We start from the raw sequence: 27,883 nt of genomic DNA, 5'->3' as shown, positions 1-27,883 counted from the left end.
AAAGACGTGTGGCACTCGGGGACTGCCGCGGTAAAGCTATTGCATAGCATGCCTTCAAGCCACACCTCCGTGTCCGTCGGAGTGGGGAGCGTGAGGTTTTTTCGTTACGGAATTTCTCGTTTCGGTCCCCGCGCTCAAGGCCCGCGATAGAAGCTATGCAAAAAATTAGCGATTCCTAAAATTAGCGCGTTCAAAGAAACAAACTATTCAGCCTTATAATATTATTCAAACTAGATGAAGATAAATTATAAGGCCTACCATAACTAAGGGGTAATCAATTGAAGGTTTTTTTATAATTTATCCTTAAAGCGCATCACACACGGTGGAGATACTATAATATTTTATGTTAAGATTCTCTAATATAAAATATTACAGTATCTTAAGGTATCCGGTATCAGCGTTCTGACCATCATTTTTAGGGTTCCGTAGCCAAAATGGCAAAAACGGAACCCTTATAGTTTCGTCATGTCCGTCTGTCCGTCTGTCCGTCTGTCCGTCTGTCACAGCCGATTTACTCGGAAACTATAAGTACTACAGTGATGAAATTTGATGGGAATATGTGTTGTATAAACCGCTACAAAAATATGACACTAAATAGTAAAAAAAAGAATTGGGGGTGGGGCCCCCCATACATGTAACTGAGGGATGAAATTTTTTTTTTCGATGTACATACCCGTGTGGGGTATCAATGGAAAGGTCTTTTAAAATGATATAAAGTTTTCTAAAAAACATTTTTCTTAAAGTGAACGGTTTTTGAGATATCAGCTCTCAAAGTCGTAAAAAGTATGTCCCCCCCCCTCTATTTTTATAACTACGGGGTATAAAATTCTAAAAAAAATAGAGGTGATGCATGCTAATTAACTCTTTCAACGATTTTTGGTTTGATCAAAGTATCTCTTATAGTTTTTGAGATAGGTTGATTTAACTGTAATTTATTATATTTGCTGCTACGGAACCCTTTGTGCGCGAGCCCGACTCGCACTTGGCCGGTTTTATTCTTTTTGTCATTGCGTACTAAGACCCCTGTAGAACCGCCATCCTGTTACAAATGACACGAAACACTGACACAAAATTTCGGGTAACAAAATATCTTCACCGTGTGTGATGCGCTTAATTGTGTTTACATTCCTCACGTAAATAAAACCGGTATATTAATTAGACCTTTTTTATTAATTTATTTAGTGGCGAAATCAAAGACCAGCTGTATGATCCAAAAGAGTAATGTCTGTTTAGTTTTACACAGTGCGTCCTATCAACATGATGTTTCTAGGGGCAAGTTTAATATTTTTAGTTCAATCATGCAGTGGAGTTATATATCATTTGAATGGTGAGTTTTAATAATTAAAATATTTTTTAACGTGATAACGTTTTTAAAATCGTTTTAGTCGGGTGACATGTTCAGAAACTTGTGTCACACCAAAACCTCACGAGCGCGATCGCAGGTATAATGAGAGAGAGACGGACCGATCTCCCGTCTCATCTCGAGCGCTGCCACTGCATTATGTTATCACGTAAACATCTCGATCGTAAACCTACTTTACAAAGAACCATTTTTTTAAAGTGAAACATTTATTACATCGTCTCAAACTTTTTGGTCTGTGTAGCGCATGTCGCGTGACGGTCGGCTGCCGAGTAGGTATAAAGCAGTGTTCGGAAAGTTTCACTTTTACCGTGGTTTCATAAAACCACACAACATTTTTTTTTTATTTTTAAAATCATAAATATTGTAATAGTTGTAGTTTATATTTTTTGGAAATAGAAGAATTTAGAAGCGCTGAAATTTTGTATTATTTTTTATCAAAAAACATTGTCTTTTTTTATACCTATTTTGCAGAATACAAAATTTCTTTTGAAGATATAATTAAGTAGAATACAGCCATAAATAATAAAAAAAATATTACCTACGTTTATAATATTAGTGTCATAGAATCGGTTAACTGATTAAAATTTTCTTATGACTTAATACCTATTAGCCTAAATATTTCAAACTACAGTTTCGCTCGCGGCTTCGCCCGCTTTGTCTAAAACCTAATAAATTATATACTAAAACCTTTCTCGAGAATCACTCTACCTATCTATTAAAAACCCGCATCAAAACCCGTTGCATAGTTTTGAAGATTTAAGCATAATTATGTCGTGGCCATATCGTAGATTTGATCATTTCATGATATAATCGATCATTTCGTGAAATGGTCGCATTTCATGAAATGGTTGAATGTCTAATGGCCACATCATGATGTGGTTTGAGCAGATCAATGATAAGAAATCGTTTCTCGATATGGCCAACTAAACGCGAGGTTTTTTCATGAAATTATCAAAATTATTTGATCATATCGTAAAATAGTTACATTAATTATTGGTAGAGGCGCTGCAAGCGCTGTGTTTATGTGATAAGATGGCGGCCGCAGGCGAAAATTTAATTATTTGCAGTTAAAAACTTCATAATTCGTTTAATTACAATATGAAGAAAGTCATAGCAAAGAATTTACGACGAAGAGGTTCGAGTACTATGGAAAATGCGGATATCTTATATTGAAGAAAAAATGCGTCTAAAATCTTACACATAACTATATTTACGTAATATCCTACTATATTATTATCATTGTTTCTTTTTTAAAAAGCGATTCGCTTCTGGCACTCGCCCGCGGCTGCTGCCGCGGCAAGCTCGCTTTGCTCGCTCGGCTCGTGCGTTGTTTATTAAAGACTAACCTAACCTAACCTAACTGTTTTCTATTGCAAAAAACCATTCGCTTCTGGAATTCACCGGCCGCTGCCGCGGCACTAACTTAAATGACAATAAACAAGTTCTTAAAAGATTCTGAATTTTTTTAATATTTTATGGACTCTATATTTTATACGATCTGGCCAAATGAGGATGACCAAATCGTGAAACATTGACGATTTAACGATCTGATCAAACTATGTTGGCCATTTCATGAAATACGACCATTTCGTGAAATGATCAATCATTTCATGAAATGAGCAAATCTACGATATGGCCACGACATATAAGTAGATATGGACATGATTTTAAAAGAGCAACTATGGAGTTTCTTGCCGGTTCTTCTCCATAGATACTGCTTTCCGAATCGGTGGTAAATTTAAAAAGTGTAATGACGATTCAAAAGTGCTTCTAGTAGAAGTCTAATTGAATAAATTAGTGTTTTTCATGCACATGTTAAATAAATTAATACATACAATATATGCATCTCAAAAAAGCGTATGAAAAACCTGATGAATATGTAAACAAAGCGCCATAATGTGCAAGATATGATAATATGAATAATTATATTACTTATTACATATATTTAAATAATAATTAAAGTATAATAGGAAGTATTGTATAACAAAATAATTGAAGTAATGTAGGAAACCAACTCAATTTTATGTCAATTAAAAGTTATTGTATTTTTTTAAGTAAGTACATCCATCATATTTATATTTATGAAGTGCGAAATTTAGCAATAAATTTAATGTAGATATAGCTACATATTTATTGGAACGAAGTTCCTTACCGCGCGTTGTGAAAGGGGGCTAGACGGAAAAAATTCTTATGGTCTAAGATCCGAATATAGGTCGACCGGTACCGGCGTGATAATAGAATGAGACCAATTTTATAATAAATGTAGTCTATTAAAAAATCTATTAAAGATGGGTTTACTGAAAAAATCCTGGACAGGATATTTTTAGTTAAATATAAAAAAAATCTTTTTATTTTTTTAATTATGCAGTGTTGAGACAATAAACAATTTTGTTATAAAACAGCGCTCATGCTGATATACAGGGTGTAATCGTTAAGTGTGCACAAGCGATTATTCCGTAACTATTGCAGATATCAAAAAACTTTAAACTGATATCGAAAGTACTTAACCTAATGAGTAAAATGGCCATAATAAATTTTTAAAAATAAAACGAGAAATAACCAAAAATGTTACATTAAACGCTCCCATACAATTTATTTCCCATACATTTTGTATTCATAGTAGATTTTCGAAGTGACGTCCTTATTGTGCAATACAATGAGGAGGTCTATTTACAGTTTCTAAATGAACTTCCCTCCAAATTTGCGAAGTAATTAAAGCAGAATACCAAAAAAAAACAAAAAAAAAGCTAAAATCTTTCATATTAAATGTATAGGTTGATCCAAAAGTAATGATAATTGGGTATTTCCTGTGCACATAAAAATATAAAATAAATGTTTTATGCTTGCTCATGTAATCACTAAGTTATCACAAAAAAATTATATCTACAGGCCACGTTTCCAAGTATAAACATTAATTTTAATGTGAACAGTGCGAGCCAGAATGTTTCCCGACGAAAAGAAGAAACAACGATTCAACATTTAGAGGGTGAATTTCTAAATTTTTTATGAGATCAGGATAATTTTTTGTCACGATTTGTGACCATGGGCGTTACCTGGGTTCACCATGTTTATGCTGAAACCAAGAAACAATCAATGGCCTGAATGCGAGCTTCCAAAGTGACGGTGAAGATTTTCAAAGTGAAAATTAGTGGGATAGATTAAAGCCGTAGTTTTTTGGGACGCTGAAGAAATGTGGAATATTTTAAGAAGGTAGCCACTACTACACAGGGCTCTTACTACACAGACCAAATTAAAAGATTGCGGGTAGGTTAGTAAGAAAAAGAGACATGGCAAACTTCGGTCTTGAATGTTGGTTCACCAAGACAACGCACCGGATCACAAAGCGTCAGTTGTGATGGCTGCCAAGCAAAAATCGGCATTGAAAATGCTTGAACACCCACCCTGTTTGTAAGATCTAGCTCCTAGTTAATTCTATCTCTTACCTCGGCACAAGAAACACCGTCGATATAAGAAATTTTAAGACGACAGCGAAGTGATGGCCGATTTTGAGGGGTTTTTGTAGATGAAGTCAAAGTTTTTTTTTTTTCTAAGTTAACCCTAGAAAGATAATCATATTGAGTAGTACGGGAAAGATAGTCATGCGTCAAATTTACGCATGTTTTTTAGTTAGCTCTAAGTCGCGGTATATTGTTTTTTTTTCTATAAATTGTAAGTTATTATATATTTACAGTTATATTAGAATAATTAATATTACAAATAATTTATTTTTAATTATTTTTTTACATGTAAAAAAACGAAAACATTAAACGTATGCTTTAAATCTACAATTCTTGTAACACGTATTATTTCTAATAAAAACTTATTTTTGGCCACAATTATCAGACTTTTTTATATGTTATATATATGTTGTACATATAGTTATATAAAAAATAGTGAGAAACAAGTTTAGCACATATCAACGCAAGCTCACGACATATAACTATGTTACATTTTTTGCAGGAGGCATTTGCCTTTCGTCATATTTCAGAAGGACAAAAAGTATAGTAAATACGTTTTTTTTTACTGAAGGCCTCCTCAGTACTTTGTTACGATGTACCAGATACTTCATTTGGCAACAAATTGTAGATATTATCACGCAAATATCTTATCAAAGCTGGTGATTCTAAACACCCACGCATAAACAAAGAAAACGGTTCCATGCTTCTATATTTCATGTTTTTTTGACTCAGATGTTTTTGTGCTTTGTTGTTAACATTGTGGCTATAAATTTAATATGCAATATGCAGGAAATTTTATTGATTCCATAAAATAAAGCCATTGGCCATCTCATTGTCTTCCTACTATTGAACATCAGGGAACACATTCGGTTTAATGCATCTACTCCGCCTTTTGCTTGAATGTAATATATCATCTTTGCTTTGTACCTCATCGGGAAAAGCTTCTTCTATGTCAATTTGCTCGTCATCTTCAATTTCGTGGTCCTCCTACTTCACTATCGGTTTCTTCACAGGGACCCTCATCGCTTTGCATAAGAGCGGCTAGTATACAATATTCTTCCAATTTTCTATCCCCAATTGTTTTCTATATTTGCTTCAATATGTATAAAAATAAATTTTTAACCTAAGTCACAATAAACAGTAAAAATAAGCTAAAAAATATTCAAACTACCATAGAAGTCAAAATCTTAAAAGTTACCGTAAAGATAATCATGCGTAATTTTGACTCACGTAGTCGTTATATTTCAAAATCGGTTACTCTAACTCTATTGACACGTATACCATAGGGTAGCTCTCAGTGACTTATGAAATGTCCTATAAGCACAGTTATGGATTCGGTAACCTATTAAAAACTCGAATTTCTATTACCCGAATCTTAAAACCCCGAAAACGGTATTTGAACTTTTAAAAGACAGATGTAATGAATGACAAATTTTTAAAATTCCTTTTTTAATTTCCCAGATGAATCAATTTCCAGATGCACCAAAACCAGATTTTTAAAAAGTATTTTTTTGTTTCCCGTATTCTCATAATACAGATCTCATTATACCAGATTCTCAGAATACTTTTTTTTGTTTCCCATCGTACCATTTTCCAAATAAACTATTGCCAAATTTACATAATCTTTTTATTTGGTTCCCATATAATCATATAACAGATAAACTATTGCCAGATTTTCATAAACTTTTTATTTGATTTCCATACAATCGTGATTATACCTTTACTATCGACTGAAAATAAACATTGTTAGTAAGTAAATTTATTGTTTTACTTGTCCATTACAGACCGGTTTTAGTGTCAAAGTCGACTCAGTAGGTTAGGTTTGAACTACGACCCCCACGCTAGAACTGACTCGCTATTGTTTTACTTGCCCATTACAGAAAGCTTTAAGTGTCAAATTCGACTCAGTAGGTTAGGTTAGGTTTGAACTGTGACCCCCCATGCACGAGCCGAGCGAGCGAAGCGAGCGTGCCGCGGCAGCGGCCGGCGAGTGCCAGAACCGACTCGCTATTGTTTTACTTGCCCATTACAGAAAGGTTTAAGTGTCAAATTCGACTCAGTAGGTTAGGTTAGGTTTGAACTGTGATCCCCCATGCACGAGCCGAGCGAGCGAAGCGAGCGTGCCGCGGCAGCGGCCGGCGAGTGCCAGAACCGACTCGCTATTATTTTACTTGCCCATTACAGAAAGGTTTAAGTGTCAAATTTGACTCAGTAGGTTAGGTTAGGTTTGAACTGTGACCCCCCATGCACGAGCCGAGCGAGCGAAGCGAGCGTGCCGCGGCAGCGGCCGGCGAGTGCCAGAACCGACTCGCTATTGTTTTACTTGCCCATTACAGAAAGGTTTAAGTGTCAAATTCGACTCAGTAGGTTAGGTTAGGTTTGAACTGTGATCCCCCATGCACGAGCCGAGCGAGCGAAGCGAGCGTGCCGCGGCAGCGGCCGGCGAGTGCCAGAACCGACTCGCTATTATTTTACTTGCCCATTACAGAAAGGTTTAAGTGTCAAATTTGACTCAGTAGGTTAGGTTAGGTTTGAACTGTGACCCCCCATGCACGAGCCGAGCGAGCGAAGCGAGCGTGCCGCGGCAGCGGCCGGCGAGTGCCAGAACCGACTCGCTATTATTTTACTTGCCCATTACAGAAAGGTTAAAGTGTTAAAATCTATTCAGTAGGTTAGGTTAGGTTCGTGCTGCGACCCCCTGGAAGGATTTCGTTTTGCTGGATATCGTTTATTTGAATTTCAAAAATCTGGACATTGTTTGTCTGGATATCAATTAACTGTATTTCAAAAATTTGTGTTTTAAAAATCTGGCTTTCGTGCATATGGATTACGGTCATCTGGATTTTGTGCATTTAGATTACGAATGTCTGGAACTCATTCGTCTGGATTGTAAAACGTCGTACAAATAAAGAAATGGGCAAATGAAATTCGGAGTTGCGATTATATGGCAAACAAAACTTCGAAATTTTAAAATTCGGGGTTATGAAAAAATGTCCAAACGTTTTCTGGATTATGATATTCGGAATATTAAAATTCGAGATTAAGATAGGTAACCTATGGATTCGCGACATTTAAAAAGATACAGCTATATTTCGAAAACGCAGGAGTCATTTTGACGCAGACTATCTTTCTAGGGTTAAGGAAAAAAAATATCGAAGTGTTATCTAGTTAGAAGACTATCTAGAGAAATACATAATTATTTTAACTGTAATGACCTTGTTTAATATTGATTATCATTACTTTTGGATCAACCCATGTACATGGGATATTCATATCTCATACTAAATGTATGGGAGGGCTTAAAGTTAATTTTTTAGATATTTCTCGTATTATTTTTAAAAAATTATTATGGCCATTTTACTCATTAGGTTAAGTACTTTCGATATCAGTTTAAAGTTTTTTGATATCTGTAATAGTTACGGAATAATCGCCTGTGCACACTTAACGATTACACCCTGTATATATTTTTTTCTATCATCCCATCAAGTTAAAGTAACTGGTACGGACATGCCTGTTTATACCTGCCAACCTAGCAGTTTGTCCAGGTAAATATTAGAAAACCCTATGACTGCACAATGCACATTCTGTAGGTTTCATACTTCAAGTCTATTATATTTTTTTTATTATATTACAATTAATTAAAAAAAATATTTTTTAAAAATTAATTAAAATGTCCTGTCCAGGATTTTTTCAGTCAACCCATCTTTAATAGACTTTTTTATTGGCTACATATTTTATTATAAAATTGGTCTCATTCTATTAGCACGCCGGTGAAGGTCGACCTATATTCGGATCTTAGACCATTACGAAAAGTTGTCACGGCACTTTTTGCTAGAGTTATAAGCCGAGACGTGCGGCGTGCGCGTGGTTCTCTGTCTGTCTCTCTCTAACTTAACACTTCGTTCCATCCGGATGTCACTTGACATCGCTCAAGTTTTTTTTAAATTAAATTATATGTTTGTATCATTACACGTACATTATATCTTTACACGCCTTGTATAAAAGCACGGGTTAAAATTTATCTATAGGAATTTAAAAAAAACTTTTGTCAATTAATAGGTACATATTTAACATAAAAGTAGTTTTTTTTGCAAAAAGAGCGGGAGTTTAGATGCGGGGTCGAATTACATACACCTCGTGATCGATTTTTTTCTAATTTTTAATATTTTTTTCATTAATATAGCATTTCATTGATATAAAACCTTTATAAAACTTAGTATTAGGAGCAGTTTCTCAATTCGACTGTATTTTTTGGGTTTGTTATTTTGTATTTTATTTTGTTATTTTTCGACAGGGTGAATCGATATTGATGATTCTTTTTTTATTTGAAAGCTTCGGTTGGTCCCATTTAAATTAAGTCCAGTTGGGACCATTTGACCAGGTGACCATAACTATATTTTTTAAAGAATTTACAATGTGTTTAAATCTGCTCTACAGCGGATATATTAGCGGATGTAATAAAAGTTTCACTTCAAAAACTTAAAAAGTCTTTCAATAAAGTTTCAAGTTTTAAGATCACAAGCTTTTAAAACTTGTGTTAAAAAATCTAGGCTAGTAACTAGCTTGGCCTTTAAAATTCAAAATTCATAGGCATGATGCATATTTGCAAATGATCGATTTAATTATTATTTTTTGAAATTATTAGGCCATTCAAATTCAAAAACATAACCTTGAAAATTTCAAAAGTATACACATTTCATGTCCGTAAACAAACCGGTTGTAACGTGAGATTAATTATTGGAATCCAATCAGAGACAGGTTTTATACCCAACGGGGTTTTACTAAGGGCTATACCCAGATTTGTTGACAAGCTACAGTTATTTGCATCGCATTGCTCCGCTCCTGTTGGTCTTAGCGTGATGATATTATATCCTCGATAAATGGGCTATCTAACACCGAAAGAATTTTTCAAATCGGACTAGTAGTCCCCGAGATTAGCGCGTTCAAACAAACAAACAAACTCTTCAGCTTTATAATATTAAGTATAGACGAGTACCATGGGTTAGGTTAACGAATCAAACTTATTATGCGTTTTATATTTTTAACCGATTTCAAAAAAAGGAGGAGGTTATGTTTTATAGCATTCAAAAGTGTTCGAATCCCGCGTCACGATCGATTCTTTCTATGTTAGTAAAAAAAAATCTGTTAAAATTAAGATTTTTTCGTCTGTTGCACTGCACTGATCGCTTTTCCTGTCGTTTGTAACTTGATTATAAGTTGTATATTTTTAATTGTATTTTAACACAGTTGTTTACAGACAGTTTGTTTTGAAATTGGATTCCTTCTAAAAACCGCAATAGTGCAGCGTGGTTTTTTTATGAGTGATAGGCCTTATTACGAGCAATAATTCTATGCTAGTGACAAGCCGCACTTTTGCGTTTTTAGGGAGAAAAAAAATAAAAACGAAAATCTGGAAAACAAATATTTCTCGGTATTCGGAGGTACTTTTCCAAAAATAAAAACTGGACAATATGCGCCCAAAGATGTTTTATAAGACTATATTTATTTAAAATATCTTAGCCAGTTACGATTTCAGAATATATTTCAATATTTTTCATGAAAAATTCACCTAAAGTTTGTCATTTTTTTTTTAAATAAAGTATTAGAAATTGACGCGTGGGTGTTCTACTCTTACATTATAAATACATCCCTTGATCGATAAATACAATAAACAGCACAGGGAAATTTTTTTGATCTAATGAAACACAGTGCGGTGGTTCCACCCTTATGCTTAAAATTGAGCGCGCTCAAGGGGCAATACTCAAAGTTGCTTACAAGAAACCTTTTCGGTATGCTACTTCTACACTCTACGCCGACGCAAAAGTTCTGTCAGTCAACTTTACATTCTGGCTACCGCATAAAAGTTCCACAAAATGTCTAAGCAAACCTTTGCACCAACATCAACAGCCCCAAGACGAGTCAATTTCACGCTTCCGAAATGTAATACCTATTTTGTCAAACGCTTTTATAGTTATATTCCTTTCCTCTACAATAAGTTTATTAAAAGATTAAATGTAAATATAGTAAATGCATCAATATATATTTTTAAAAAGAGATTAGAACAACTTTTACTTAACTTAAATTATAGTGAAACTGAAGCATTGCTTGTCAGTGAAAAATAAAACACACATACATATACACACACACACACACGCACTGAGTGTGCGTGTGTGTGTGTGTGTATATGTATCACACATACACTGGAGTTTGTTAAATATTTTATTTTCGTTTTCGTTTTTTGTTATATTTCTTACACTGCAATGTATATTTTTAGAAATTAAAAAATACTTCTGTAACATAGGAAGAGACTAGTTTCCCACAACACCCCCTGTGTTCTGTTCACCCCATCCTAGTGTGGGGACTAGTGTATCTCTATTAAGTGCCCGTTATTATAATATGCAATTTTTACTGTATTCAAAACTGATTGTACACTGTGTTATGAAACAAATAAACGATTTTTATTTATTTTTTATAATTTTTTACTTTATCGATCGATATCTCGATAACGATGCACGATACGGTAAAAATGGTCAGGACTTAATTGTAGAGCATAAAAAAGGAACAAAAAGTGTATTATAAGTGATTTCCGAATTTCATCGGATAGCCGAGTTATTGCCGAAAAACCAATTTTACCCCTTTTTTCAAGATGGCGACTAAAGCTCATAGGAAATCTTGGTCCAAAAACTCAAGTTAAGCTTTTCTAGGTATCCCCTACAACATATCAAAAAATTAGATGCGCAAATTCACTTTCTTTTATTTGCCTTTTTTTCGGACGAAATGACTGGACTATACGCCTGTTTACACTAAAAATTTGACATAGTGGGGTTAGAATGAGGATTCGCTCGTTTGATCTAAATGCACCGTTAGAAGGGAGTTTTTAAATCGGTAAAATCTATACTATAATATCATAACGGTGAAGAGTTTGTTTTTGTTTGTTTGAACTCGCTAATCTCGGGAACTACTGGTCCAATTTGAAAAATTCTTTCGGTGTTACATAGCCCATTTGCCGAGGAAGGCTATAGGCTATATATTATCATCTCGCTAAAACCAATAGGAGCGGGGCGCTGCGGGTAATACCGTGGAGCACAGCTGTTAATCTTAGATAAAATAGAGTAATATTTATCTGTTAATTTTTTTTAGACACAGAATACGCACGCATGCCGCCTCTAACTCAGCTAGATGATTATGTACGATGCCTAAATGAAGAAAACAGTGTGTATTGCCAAGTTGCTGTCACATTACATGCAGAACCGGGGAACGAGCTTATGCAAATGATTCAGGTAAGAATAATTAATAAGGTTTTATTTTATAAGTATCTAAAGGCAATTAAAAAATAATATGCATTATGCATATCATCACTACCTTGTATAAAATAAAGTCGCTTTCGTTGTCCCTATATCCCTTTGTATGCTTTAAAACTACGCGGACGAAGCCGCGGGCGGAAGCTAGTTTTCAATAATTTTAATATTTATTTCTAAATCTGAAATTATGATTTCAGGAATACTCTGCTAATTCATACAAACATTACAACTACAGTTTTGTAAACCACGGTATCTGTGTCACAAAAACATGTAAAAAATTCATTTTAGAACGAGAAACAAAAGAAACAAAGGACCTAGAACAGATCCTTGAGGGATGCCTAAACGAAATGTACGAAAATAAATATGGTTTAACAACACAAATATCAACAATATATTCTTGTGATCGTCCAAATGAAGGAGTTAAGATAGATTTTGGTGACAAAGTGTTTGGTGCTGTAGTTTTAGGGATAGTTTTATTAAATACACTTGCAACTATTTATGATATACGATTGAGAAGGCGAGGAAAGGATTGTGCAGGTGAGACTTTTTCTATTTACATGAATTAAATGATCATAAAATATAGTCTACAGGGTGTAATCGTTAAGTGTGCACAAGCGATTATTCCGTAACTATTGCAGATATCAAAAACTTTAAACTGATATCGAAAGAACTTAACCTAATGAGTAAAATGGCTATAATAAATTTTAAGCTATTGTATACCGCGGGCCTTGAGCGCGGCGACCGAATCCAGAAATTCCGTAACGAAAAAACCTCACGCTCCCCACTCCGACGGGCGCGGAGGTGTAGCTTGAAGGCATAGCATGCAATAGTTTTACTGCGGCAGTCCCCGAATGCCACACGTCTTTTTTTTTTAATAAAACAATCGCCTGTGCATACTTAACGATTAAGCGCGTCACACACGGTGAAGATACTATAATATTTTATCTTAAGATACTGTTATATTTTATATTACAGTATCTTAACGCATCCGGTATCAGCGTTCGGACCATCATTTTTCTTTTTGTTATTGCGTACTAAGACCCCTGTAGAACCGCCATCCTGTTACAAATGACGCGAAATTTTGTGGGTCATTTGTAACAGGATGGCCGTTCTACAGGAGTCTTAGTACGCAATGACAAAAAGAAAAATGATGGTCCGAACGCTGATACCGGATGCGTTAAGATACTGTAATATAAAATATAACAGTATCTTAAGATAAAATATTATAGTATCTTCACCGTGTGTGACGCGCTTTACACCCTGTATAGTATAGCTGATATAGTTAATAATTATAATTTCATTTCAGGTAATCCATTATTATTAAGTTTCTCAATAATACAAAATTGGAATCGTCTTGTATCATCAACTTCGAATCCAGATCCTAGATTTGATGGCTTTCAGGGAATGCATGGAATGAGGTAGGTATTTATTACTTCAGTTTTTATTACTTTCCTATGAATGATCTCATCGGTCCATTGAACTATATCCTTATAGAAAAGAACTATATTGTAGATTATCGTAACATCAAAATCATAATCATAAAAATAATTTCATCCAATGAATTTGCAGACTTGCGGACTTGCATTAGTTGCATTCAGCATTATATAGGATTTTGTAGTTACCAGATTGTTTCTAGACGATAGGACTAATAGTGTATTTGGCTACACAGAAGCGGTTTAGAAACCTGTGTATATTTATTATGTTTCTGGTTGGATGTGTGAGTCCAGTTGTGCATGTGTGGGTGTATGATGCCTTTGTCACCTGAGTAAGATTTTTGGTTTTAAATATGTTATGTATGTTCTACTATGTGTTCTTCATCACATCAGACTAAAACTGATTATTATTTACAGAACAATATCAACATTCCTGATGATGACAGCTCACGTGGCGTGGATCATTGGGGATGGAGCTGCTGATAATCCTCATGACTTTGAAAAGGTATAGTTAGATTTAGCTTCCAATTTATTAAGATTGTATGTTTTAGATGAATCAAATTTTAAATTTATTATTGAAGTGGATACAGATATCAATAGAAATATGTATATTGTAGATATTGCATGTATGTGTGCGATGTGTGTGTTAACAAAAATATAATAATTTATTATGCGTGTAGGTATTCTCTTATGAGGGTGCATTTATCTAACTTATATTTATACTGGTTGTGCCTCGCGGTTTTACCCGCTTTGCTTCGCTCCTATCGGACAGCGTGATGATGTTATAATATAGCCTATATTATGTTGACCCGATCTGTTACTAATATTCATGCAAATTTCGAAGTAAATCCATGCCGTGTTTTTATTGATAAATCATGACTACACATAAAACTGCCTTATACTGGGATCTGTATTTTGGTAATTCTAGTAAAATTATCATCACAATTTTTTTTGCAGTTATATGAAAATAAGGTTTACCAAGTATTATTCAATGGGACATCTCTAGTACAATTATTCTTCTTATTATCTGGATTATTGTTAGTTTATTCCTTGAGTGTAAACTCTGAGAAGATGAAGAATTCTTGGGCGCTGTTCCCTGTGATATTATTCTATAGAATGTGCAGGTTGGTACAACTAAATAATAAATAATAATCAGGCCATTCTCCCATTACGATACGCACAGGCGATTCAAGTATCCTGCAAGTCTCGGAGACTAGTCGCCGCGGAGTATCTCACATACATTTGTATGTAGTCTCGCACACTACGCTACCGGTATCCTACACGTCCGCGATCGCTCGACTCACCGTGTTGGTCGCTCTTGCGTCGCGTCTCGCGCGTATCTCTTCGGTAGAAAGATAAAAATTTCTTATGATCATGTTGTAGTTCTCGTGCGGCTACAAAAACTCTACAATTTATGTTTCTTTCAATATATGGATGAATTCAGTACTTTCTACTCTTACGTTGACGTCTTCTATATTTCTATAAAACAGAAAAATTGCAAGAGCTTCTTCGTCACTGGAATCGCTCGACATAACGTCCGTCCACAAAAACGTGGCACAATAATGATGAATTTAGTCATTTTTCAGTCGCATAATATGCGAGCATCGGGTAGCGAGCAAATATCGAACTAGTATTCTACTCGAGGATCGTATTCAAGAAGTATCGTAATGGGAGAAGGGCTTTAATCTAAATCTAATCTAATTTAATAATATATATCCTTAAATAATAATGATATATTTTATGTCTAAAACCCCTTTGATATGCATATTCAAGAAGATCGATTGCGTAGTTCATTTTGTAACCTTTAAATAAAATATTCTAGATCAATCTTTTGAATACGAATCTTATTACATTTAAAATATTAAAATTTCTGATGAAAATTTTCTTAATTTCACTACGCTCTCAATTAATAAAACAAAGTCGCTTTCCCTGTCCCTATGTCCCTTTGTACGCTTAAATCTTTGAAACTACGCAACGGATTTTGATGCGGTTTTTTTAATAGATAGAGTGATTCAAGAGGAAGGTTTATATGTATAATAACATCCATTAAATAGTGAAGAAGTACTGTTATTTTTGAGGTTTCTAATGTGATGTCGTAAATAATTACATTTTTTCCGCTTACATTGCAAACGCAGGCTGAACCCTACGAGTTTTATCAAAATAATGTACTAAGTATTAGGTATACACATTGAAAAGGTCTACAGAAAAGTCCGCGATGGTATATATGTCTATCTCTTATGGATAACCCACAATAACTTTTTTTTTTCATTTACTTTTTACGACAAATAATGGTTAATTTTCGAAGCTATATTAACCAATAATTTGGAAAATCCAAAAGTGCACGCCTCATAATTTTTTTTTAATAAATATTTATTAATTATTATTTTTGTTTATTTAATAACAATTAAACCACATCGAATCAGACCCTGAAAAATGAAAGGGTTCTATTCCTGAGCATACTCAAGCGTAAGAGAAAAAAAAAGACTCGATTAGTAAAGTATTTCGGTCGCTATCGTGTTAACAAGAAAAAGGATCCGCACATACAGACACACGGACGTCCAAGACAGAACTTTTTTAAACTGTTTTTTAACTAGTTTAAATAACAAAAATGACATCAAAAATATCATGAACGTTAAAAATAGTGTTTTTTCTTGATATGTGTGTGTATGTATTATCTTACAAGTGCAATGTATGATACATAAAGACATTTTAAGTTTGAAAAATCAGATGTTTTGCGCGAAGTGACAGTAGTACCCACCTCAACGCTTCGCTTATGAGGCGTGCAATACAGCATTAATACTTAACCAATTAAATACCTTGCATACATTATTCATTTAATATAGATCTATATAGCCCTTTACACCGTATGATTTAAGTGATTCATATTTTCGAAGATGTTACAGATTTAAAAATTGCGGGACGTAGCGTCTGTGGTAGCGTTTGCGGCGGTACCGGCCGGCCGCCATTGCGAAGCCGTGCGAAGCCGGGGCGGGTCGCTAGTTAAAAATATTTATTGACTGTGTCAGTTCTAACCGCATTGCTCCGCTTTTGTTGGTCTTAGTTTAATAATATAATATATCCTATTCCTTTCCGATAAGTATGACATCTAACACTGAAATATTTTTTTCAAATCGGACCCTAGTTCCTGAGATTAGCGCATACAATCAAACAAACAAAATATCCAGCTTTATAATATTAGTACCTATATTAAAGATAACGATATGTATGCAGACGATTTCCAATTATATAAACACGCATCACGATTTTTCAAGTAAACGCTGATCTTGCGACAATCGTCTCATGGAGTAAACATTACGGTTTAACAGTTAACCCAATTAAAACAAAAGCTATTATTTTCGGAAGCAGACAGCTCGTTTCAAAAATCGACTGGGCCGATTTACCAAGTATCGTCGTTGATGGTGTGTCTATCCCATATAGCACACAAGTAAAAAATCTTGGTTTGACACTTGACCAAACTTTTTCGTGGGATGAGCAAATAAAACAAGTCCGTAAAAGGGTTTTCTCATCGGCGTTCTCGTTGCGGCGCTTACGAAACTTTTTACCGATCACTACGAAAATTACGTTAGCTCATTCTTTACTCCTTCCTCTCCTTGATTTTGCCGATTCATCCTATCCAGATCTCCATGAATACCAACTAGACACCCTTGAGAAGCTTCAAAATTTTTGTATACGATTTATTTATGGATTACGTAAATTTGATCATATTTCTGAGTTTAGAACAAAATTAAACTGGCTCCCCGTTCGCTTCCGCCGGAATACTCACATTCTTCATCTCCTGTATTGTATTTTATTTCATCCTAAAACACCGTCCTATTTAAAAAACAACTTTAACTATCTTAGCTCTACTCACAATCTCACTCTTCGTTCTTCCAACCTTTTATTATTATGTACTCCCGTCCATCGGTCAAACTTTTATGACAACTCGTTTACTGTTCGTGCCATTCAGCTCTGGAACGCCTTGCCGGAAAGTATCCGACGTGCTCAAACGCTCTGTTCTTTTAAGTCCCTATTGAAAGCTCATTATCTAGCCATGCAATAGTTGCACTAAATAATTTATGTATAACTAGCTTTCCGCCCGCGGCTTCGCCCGCGTTTTCAAAGAAAAACCCGTTCCCGCAGGATTTCCGGGATAAAACCTATCCTATGTCCTTTTTCGGGTATCAAAATATCTCTATACAAAATTTCATGCAAATTGGTTCAGTAGTTATGGCGTGATTGAGTAACAGACAGACAGACAGAGTTATAATTTTTGTATATATTGTTAATATATACAGGGTGTCCCAAAAAGTAGTGATGAACGGAAGCTGGGAGGTAGAGGACCTAGAGAGCTATCCGAATCACCCCCATGTATGTTATGCGATTTTTCGTATTTTCGGAGTTATGACATTTTTTTCAATTTTTCATCTATCGCTGAGTACGATGAGATTTTTATTTATGGTGACGTGACTTATTGCGCTAGATGCTTGATTTTTTTTTGTGTGGTAAGCTGAAAGATAGGCCAATTCAGTATGGTAAAATTTACTATCGTTAGATCTTCGAATGGAATAAAAAAAGAATTAAATGCCAAGAAAGATAAAATTACCCAGTATGTTCACAACTTCAAGGGCCCATAAAAAAATAAAATCACATAAAAAAAGTTTTCCATTTGGCTTTTAAAAACTCGCTCTATCTATCAGGTAGCTACCCTAAAAATTTCATTTTATTATTCAGAAGGCTTCAATCGAAAAATTGAAATCTAAATGTGGTAAGTGCAAAAATTTTATTAACATGATGATCATTAAAACCAAATTAAAACCCATAAATAGGTGTTTAATTACCAGAAATTTTTAAAATAACCCCGCTGTTGCTCAATGCAAGTGCGACATCACCGTAAAAAGTTGTCTTTTAAATGTCTGAATGCCACAATTTGAACGAAATAACCTGGAAATTCATAGTAGCAGAAGAAACCATTAAAAATGATAAAAGGGCATTCAGACATTTAAAAGACAACTTTTTACGGTGATGTCGCACTTGCACTGAGCAATAGCGGGGTCATTTTAAAAATTTCTGGTAATTAAACACCTTGTTATTGGTTTTAATTTGTTTTTATTAATCATCATGTTAATTCAATTTTTGCACTTACCTCTTTTTTTTTTTTTTTTTTTTTTTTTATGTCAGAGCAAGCAAAGGAGCAGATGGGCCACCTGATGTTAAGTGGTCACCACCGCCCATAAACACTTGTAACACTAGGAGTGTTACAGGTGCTTTGCCGGCCTTTTATGGACAAATAAGCTCTTTTCTTGAAGGCCCCAATGTCGTAGTTACTCATTTAGATTTCAATTTTTCGATTGAAGCCTTCTGAATAATAAAATGAAATTTTCAGGATAGCTACCTGATAGATAGAGCAAGTTTTTAAAAGCCAAATGGAAAACTTTTTTTATGTGATTTTATTTTTTTACGGGCCCTTGAAGTGGAGAACATACTGGGTAATTTTATCTTTCTTGGCATTTTAATTCTTTTTTTTATTCCATTCAAAGATCTAACGATAGTAAATGTTACCATACTGAATTGGCCTATCTTTCAGCTTAGCACACAAAAAAAATCAAGCACCTTCCGCAATAATTGACGTCACCATGAGTGAAAATATCACCGTACTCGGCGATAGGTGAAAAATTGAAAAAAACGTCATAACTCCGAAAATACGAAAAATCGCATAACATACATAGGGGTGATTCGGATAGCCCTTTAGGTCCTCTACCTCCCAGCTTCCGTTCATCACTACTTTTTGGGACACCCTGTATTGTAGTTTGTGTAGTGTATTATACAAGTATATTTATATAACTATGTAGTATCTATGTACAGTATATGTAGTTTATGTAGTATGTAGGCATTTTTTAATATATTCTTTCTTGTATTTCTTTTTTTGCGCTATCCTTATTCTTCTCACATTTCCTTTCCTACCAGGTTGCCTGGCAGAGATTGCTGTGTAGCAATAAGGCCGCCTATTGTGCAAAATTTTTGTACCTCATTAATTTGTACCACATTTCCTACATTGTTTTGTACAATGAAGTGTTATAAATAAATAAATAAATAAATAAAACGATTTTCCAGGCTTACACCAAGTCTAGCAGTTGTCCTAGGCTTCGTGATGACCTGGTTCAGACATTTGGGATCAGGTCCATTCTGGGGTAAGATTATAACACCCATCTCCAATGACTGTAGAAAATATTGGTGGTCACATTTACTGTATGTCAACAATTTCATAGAGGGCAATAAATGCGCTATTGAAACTTGGTAAGATTTTAAAATACTATTTAGATATCAGATAAGATCCCACCGCAGGATTAGTGCGTTCACAGTTTTTTTGCTAAAACCAAAATTTTATTTATATTTATAATTAGGAGAATATAATAATGTTTTAGCAAAAAAACTGTGAACGCACTAATCTTGCGGTGGGATCTTAGACTATAAAGTCAATATTACATTTTAAGTTATATCTCAATAATGATGTCAATGAACTGTCCTGTGGTTCTTTCGCGACAATTTTCAATAGATTTTCATCTTCCATATATATTATATTCATTAATGCTGTAATAGGCTCTCTGAACTAATACATTTTTTTAAGTTTTAAATTTAGCACTATTGAACTCATTAATTCTATCAGGTATATTGTAAAAGCGTATACTATATTCATAATTTTTTAACTTTAGATAGCCGGAAAATAATTTCAGTTTTATTTCTGCTCCTTGTGTCATAATGTCTAGCACTAAGTTAGTGTTTTTGTGAACTTGTAAAATATTATTAAATATATTTTGTGATGAAGTTCTTATTAAATTTGCTACCTTTACAGGCATTTAGCAGCAGAACTACAAATATATACACTAGGACTCATAGTGTTCTTGGCTGCACAGAAGCGATTTAGAAACCTGTGTATATTTGTAATGTTTCTGGTTGGATGTGTGAGTCCAGTTGTGCATGTGTGGGTCTATGATTTGGAGGGGACCATGCCTTTGACACCTGAGTGAGATTTATTTATTAATTTATCACTTGCCAGTACATATGTTACAGTCAAAACCCTTAACCAGTCAAAAACCTTATTGACCGGTAAAATTAGTCAATAAGTTTATTGACTAAAGGTGTCGTTTAAAACCCTTATTGACTAATTTTATCTGATAAAATCAGTTAATAAGGTTATTGACCGACACCCTCAGTTAATAACCTTATTGATTGATTTAAAGTCCAGACATTTAGTCAATATAGGTTTTGACCTACGTGCCCAGTCAAAACTCATAAAAAGTTAAGGAAGTTAGTGAAATTATACTAGAAAATCACTTAAAAAGGTTCATAAAACTTTTTGACGTGACAACGTCTTATAATTCGATAGAGCCGGCTGCACGCACGAATCAGTATCAGTTTTGACTGGGTACGTTAGTCAAAATCTATATTGACTGAATGTCTGCTCTTCAAATTAGTCAATAAGGTCATTGACTGATGGTGTCGGTCAAAATCCTTATTGACTGATTTTGTCAGATAAAATCAGTCAATAAGGATTTTGACTGACGCCCTTGGTCAATAACCTTATTGACTAATTTTACCTGTCAATAAGGTTATTTTGACTGGTTAAGGGTTTTGACTGTAACACATACACATTTACAAAATTTAACTACCTACCTATAATCTGTGGCGAGTGACGACGTTAGATAAACTAACTAATAAAAAAAATAGGTTGTTTCTATCGATATATTAAACTAACTAAAATATATCGATAGAAACAACCTATCTTCCTGATGATGTAGATTTTTTCAAATGAAAAAGTTTAAAACTTGATGAAATAGTTTGAGTCTATCCATAACAAACAGGTAAAATATATGTTCTGTTGGATATAATAATATATCAAAATAGGCGGAGCTGGGGCTACACAATTTTGATGTGTTTTCAAAAACCGTCATAGTCTGATATCCCGTGGGCTTCAACCTTTCGTTTGGTATAGAATTTGTTTAATAATCAAACCGGTGAAATGTATAAAATTTTTTTTTTTTTTTAACAATTAATTAGTATTCTGGATTTGCAATATATTTAAGATATTAACTTTAAGCATCTCGGTGAAGGTCGTTTTATATCGGTATCCTATACTATCAAGTATAATATACCAAGTAAAATGAATTAGGAAGAAACTGCCGACTAGATCTACGAATTTTTAAATATTATCCTTTTCATAATAATTAGTGAATACAAATTTATCTTTTACAGACTATTTCGTTCTCAAAACAGCCCGACGTTCACTAAACTCTATGTTCTGTTCTACAATAATACCTCATGTTTTGCCATGGGCATGTTACTCGGATCCTTCATATACAATGCCCAGAAGAATAAAATCCAATTCAAGAAAAATAAGGTACGTACCATTTGTGTTCTTTGATTTGATAAGGTGTTTTTAAGTATTGATACTAGGTGTTGTAGCAAGCTATATTTTATAAAGTCATAGTTAATAAATTGATGAAAAGAAAGAGTTATTAAATTCGATAATTTCGGTAACCAGCCCCCCTAGTCAAGTGGCTTTTTGTTAGCGTAGCGTTCAATAGAATAGACTACGAATGTATGAGATTGACGTAGGCTGTAGATAAACGTATCTACAGGTTACGTCAATCTCATACATTCGTAGTCTATTCTATTGAACGCTACGCTAACAGAAAGCCACTTGACTAGGGGGGCTGTTAAAACACTCGAATTTCTAGTACCCGAATCTTAAAACCCCGAAAACGGTTGTTAAAACTTTTAAAAGACAGATGTAATGAATGACAACTTTTTAAAATTCCTTTTTTAATTTCCCAGATGAATCAATTTCCAGATGCACCAAAACCAGATTTTTAATAAGTATTTTTTGTTTCCCGTATTCTCATAATCCAGATATAGTTATACCCATAGAAATCTAAATAACAAGACACATAGAAGTGCTATAATGTCATAATTCGTATGAAAACCGCTGTCGCCAAAATCAACACATTCAAACCGAAAGCTAAACAGTACACACAAGTAAACTATGCCTTTTATTGGACAGCTTGATTTTAGTGAAAACTAACTTAACTATTAAATTAAGCTTTTGAATATGTATCCTAACGCACGAATTTACGGTTTATTTTAGAATAACATCCCTAAGTATATGAGACTTTTTGCTCCAATACGAACAAACGTGATAATAAGAATGGTCGACTGTGTCATTCATTGTTATTTCGATTACTATGGTGACACTCGTAATACTTGTAAATATTCTATAATTTTAAGGAAAAACGGCATTATTTCTAAAAAAAAATATTTTCCGTTGAAATATTATTCCTTTATAAGTATAATTACAACTTGTGGAAGAATTTCCGCAATGGGAATTGCTGAAACACACCATGTATACACTCATACGTCTCCAGAGCAACTGAACAGTGACGAATGCACTGGTGATGTGAAAATCACCTGAGTGGCGACAAGGTCACGCACGCTTACGACTTCTAGTGTCTTGTTATTTAGATTTCTATGGTTATACCAGATTCTCAGAATACTTTTTTTTGTTTCCCATCGTACCATTTTCCAAATAAACTACTACCAAATTTTCATAATCTTTTTATTTGGTTCCCATATAATATTCGTTTAACAGATAAATTATTTGGTTCCCATACAATCGTGATTTTACTATTGCCTGAAAATAAACATTACCAGTAAGTAAAGGAGACTATTTTTTGTGGGCCCACCAAGACTCGGTAATAAAAAAAAACGTGTAAAAATATAAAATTATATTATGAATTTTGAAGCTTCGTTGTTTTACAAACGAAACCGGAATCATGAAATCGAATTAAAAAGCCTTATTTTGATATCATCCCTGCTGTTGTGCTGTCAACAAACCAAGAACAATGGCCAACATAAAAAAAAAACTGGAACGAAACGTTTTTATCGATAGAATGAAAATAAAACCAAAAAGCGAAAAAAATTGCCTTCAATAAACCACTTTAGAAACTGTTTTTATTCTTATTTATATGGAAGAATATGATTGATAGCGATTTTAAATCCTGTCATTTATCAAATAAAACAATTTTTTTCTACTCAGCTAAAAAAATCCGTGTAACGAAACGTTATATCTATTGGCTGCTTTGATGGAATATGTCAGATTCCTCCTGTCGTAGCCCCCTTGCGTCAATGTTTGCAATGAATGTACCTAAACAATGTTTTTTTTACCTATTTTAAAATGAAATTGCTACAACTTAAGAGCGTTTAATATTACAATTGAACATGAATAATAGAATAGCTGTGCAAATGGATACCTATCCTAATATTATGTACCTACTCTTAGTCATAAAATATCACGTACCTAAATACCTACCTACTTAACTAATAATTTCTTATTGAATCAGTTTTCCCAATCGCTAAAATCGCATCAAGGTCCATTAACTTGAGGTACACCCACTTATATCTATTTTCTATACTATTTATAACCAAATCGGGTCTCTGTGTTTGCGGTACCTTCGTTGTGTCCGATTTCTGAGCTTGGAATCGTGACAATGTAGGTATATGATGTTTTCTAATATTTATTTATTCATTTATTTAAATATATTGTACCCAATGATTCGGATGGGTCACACAAGAAATCGCTCATTATCAGTTAGTTTTTATTAAGGTTTTTATGTAGTAATGAGGTGAATGTTTGCACACGTATTTCTAAAGATTCCGGTTAAATCATGTAAAAGTAATGTCACCACTTTAATCTGGGGACTTCAAGGAACAAATTAACACACATTTCATTAATATACGCTAAAAAATTGAGGTGGGCCTATTCTCCAAACAAAAAAAATTGTCTCCTTTATTGTTTTACTTTTCCATTACAGACAGGTTTAAGTGTCAAATTCGACTCAGTAGGTTAGGTTAGGTTTGAACTGCGACCCCACGCACGAGCCGAGCGAGCGAAGCGAGCGTGCCGCGGCAGCGGCCGGCGAGTGCCAGAACCGACTCGCTATTGTTTTACTTGCCCATTACAGAAAGGATTAAGTGTTAAAATCTATTCAGTAGGTAAGGTTAGGTTCGTGCTGCGACTCTCTGGAAGGATTTCGTTTTTCTGGATATCGTTTATTTGAATTTAAAAAATCTGGACATTGTTTGTCTGGATATCAATCAACTGTATTTCAAAAATTTGTGTTTTAAAAATCTGGCTTTCGTGCATATGGATTACGGTCATCTGGATTTTGTGCATTTAGATTTCGTATGCCTGGATTGTAAAACGTCGTACAAATGAAGAAATGGGCAAATGAAATTCGGAGTTGCGATATATGGCAAACAAAACTTACTACGAAACTTTAAAATTCGGGGTTATGACAAAATGTCCAAACGTTTTCGGGATTATGATATACGGAATATTAAAATTCGAGATTAAGATAGGTAACCGACAATTTCATTCCTTAATCCTTATTACACAGCTTATACGCTCACATAATTTATAGAACTTCTAAGCGTGCGTACGTATTTAACAAAGTTTTTAACGCTGATTTTATTTACTGGCAAATTAATATAATATGATTAATGGTTTGTTTTCTCAAAATTCAAGACCTTTGCATCTCACAATACATGTACACATAATAGTAAAAAAACATGACTTCATCATTCATCAATGATCATTATAGAATATGTCAATTCAAAAGCATTCTTTATTATTCCTTTGAATTCAATTGAATTCTTTATTCCTTTGAATGTGACCCTACAGCCAACATTTATTAAATTTATTAAATTTATTTTAAATACTAGCTTTACGCCCGCGAATTCGCCCGCGTTTTCATAGAAAAACCCGCGTAATTCCCGTTCCCGTGGGATTTCCGAGATAAAACCTATCCTATGTGTTAACCAAGTTACCCTCTATATTATGTGTGCTAAATTTCATTGCAATCGGTTCAAAAGTATTTGCGTGAAAGAGTAACAAACACACACACACACATCCTCACAAACTTTCGCATTTATAATATTAGTAGGATTTATGGTCCTACCACACAACAATTTAAACACAGTCTAACTTTAAACCTGGGATCTGTCACTTTAATAGTTGTCTATGTGAAATACGACTACACCAGATTAAAGAGAACCCGCGCTTAAAGATAAACTCTAAAGTTTTTTTGTGGTAAGACTGTTTTATTTCAATTACAGATACTAGGTGTACTCCTATGGCTTACACTTGTATTTTGCGTACTTATCATGTACAGTGGGTCAGTTTTCTACAAAGATGGACCCCGAGCGTCTGTAGAACTCAGGATGTTACATGCAGCGTATAATAGAGTATTATTTGGTTCTATGATTGCGTTCATGGTTTTGGGCATGGTGTTTAGGTTTGAAGGTAATTATGGTAATCTTAATATTTATTTTCTTAGAAACATTGTATCTGTAACTCAAAAAAATGTACATATTATTTCGTACCTATCAAAATTATGGCTAAATGTGTGTAGTGTCTCAATTACTAAGGCAGTAAGGTTACTAACACCTTGCTAATATTGTCATCATTCACTGTTTAAATGTTATTGATTTTATGTATATTTTTGAAAACAGTCGTTAAACTAAGTTTATGAATCAATGAATATAAAGACGAATGAATATAAATTCATAATATGGTCTTGCATAAAACTTTTGGGAACATTGTGTGTTAAGTGTAAAGCGCGTCACACACTGACACAAAATTTCGTGTCATTTGTAACAGGATGGCGGTTCTACAGGGGTCTTAGTGTAGCGACACCTCGCTCTGAATCGCGCAAGCGAAATGTTTTCGCTACAGAGCTATATATACAACTTTCCGACATCATCCATCGGGGCCTTCACGGCCGGCCAGTCAAGTTGACTGGTCGAGGATCCTCCCTTTTTCGATGGAGGAATTCCACCTTCCTTCCTCCACATTAGTACGCTATGACAAAAAGAAAAATGATGGTCAGAACGCTGATACCGGATACCTTAAGATACTGTAACATAAAATATTACAGTATCTTAAGATAAAATATTATAGTATCTTCACCGTGTGTGACGCGCTTAAAAATGATGTACATATTATAGTAGAAAGAGCAAGTAAATTGCAGTTTGAAAGGATTTGGACGAATGTCGATGGTAAAATTTTAACTGTAAGTAATACCTACGAATTTTTATTTTTTATTTCAGACACATTTTGCGACATAATCGAGTGGAGAGGGTGGAAAACACCCAGCCGGCTGACGTACGGGGTGTTCTTGGTACATTTCAGCATCATACACTACATCAAGGGCACGAGGACGCAGCTGTCTCACGTTTCGTCATTTAATTTTGTTAGTAGTTTCTATTTTATTGGTATCTTTTCCCAGAAATCTTTAACGGCAATTTATAGTAAGGTATCTACCTATTATTCTATTTTTTTAGTTTTTGAGCCTTAAGATTTCGTAATAGTCGATAGTTTGGACGATTTTAGATTCATAAAGCACTAGCTTTCCGCCCGCGGCTTCGCCCGCGCAGTCAAAGAAAAACCTGTATAGTTCCCGTTCCCTATCCTATGTCCCGGGGTAAAAAGTAGCCTATGTCCTTTCTCGGGTATCAAAATATCTCTATACCAAATTTCATGCAAATTGGTTCAGTAGTTAAGGCGTGATTGAGTAACAGACAGACAGATAGAGTTACTTTCGCATTTATAATATTAATAATATTAAGTATTAAGTATATTAATTATTATTATTAAGTATATTAAGTATTAAGTACTAGCTTTCCACCCGCAGCTTCGCCTGCGCAGTCAAAGAAAAACCCGTATAGTTCCCGTTCCCGTGGGATTTCCGGGATAAAACCTATCCTATTTCCCGGGATAAAAAGTAGCCTATGTCCTTTCTCGGGTATCAAAATATCTCTAAACCAAATTTCTGCATGCAAATTTGTTAAGTAGTTAAGGCGTGATTGAGTAACAGACAGACAGACAGAGTTACTTTCGCATTTATAATATTAGTATGGATGGATAATGTAATCAATGTAGGTAATAAGAGGTGATGTATGTAAGTAATTAGTATAATGGTTGATAACATAGTGTTTTGCATAGAGATACATCATAACAATCAAACTGAAGTTATCAAAGAGCGCTTCTACCTTTCTTCATATACAGATAAGTTTCACAATCATTATATTGTTTTATTATGTTGTTCATAATATTTTTTTATATTATTTCAGTTGATGCACCATCTGAGCATCGTGTGGTTGTCCTTCTTCCTCGCCGTACCAATTTACTTGTTTATCGAATCACCATTCATTACATTCTTCAAAGTGTTATTATTTGGAGAAAGGACAAAGGAAAATGCTAGAAAAGCTCATTAA

General features: G+C 34.2%; 1 protein-coding gene across 1 annotated transcript; it reads left to right on the top strand.

Annotated features, from left to right (window-relative positions):
- Positions 1 to 1,250: 1,250 nt before the first annotated feature.
- LOC149481408 (nose resistant to fluoxetine protein 6-like) lies at positions 1,251 to 27,883 on the top strand. The gene is made up of 12 exons (XM_089705295.1): positions 1,251 to 1,327; positions 11,962 to 12,101; positions 12,320 to 12,659; positions 13,429 to 13,540; positions 13,973 to 14,060; positions 14,513 to 14,679; positions 19,667 to 19,849; positions 20,406 to 20,576; positions 21,806 to 21,950; positions 25,724 to 25,910; positions 26,717 to 26,859; positions 27,740 to 27,883. Exons 1-12 carry the CDS (start codon positions 1,258 to 1,260, stop codon positions 27,881 to 27,883), a joined length of 1,890 nt encoding a protein of 629 aa, XP_089561421.1. The 5' UTR covers positions 1,251 to 1,257.

Source organism: Colias philodice, chromosome 16, assembly GCF_061535455.1.
Source record: "Colias philodice isolate Cphi_HAF_F1 chromosome 16, ilColPhil1 Martin Lab GWU primary, whole genome shotgun sequence".
Classification (NCBI taxonomy): domain Eukaryota; kingdom Metazoa; phylum Arthropoda; class Insecta; order Lepidoptera; family Pieridae; genus Colias; species Colias philodice.
The sequence above is the reverse complement of the archived record's forward strand: the minus strand, read 5'-3'. Positions and strand labels throughout refer to the sequence as shown.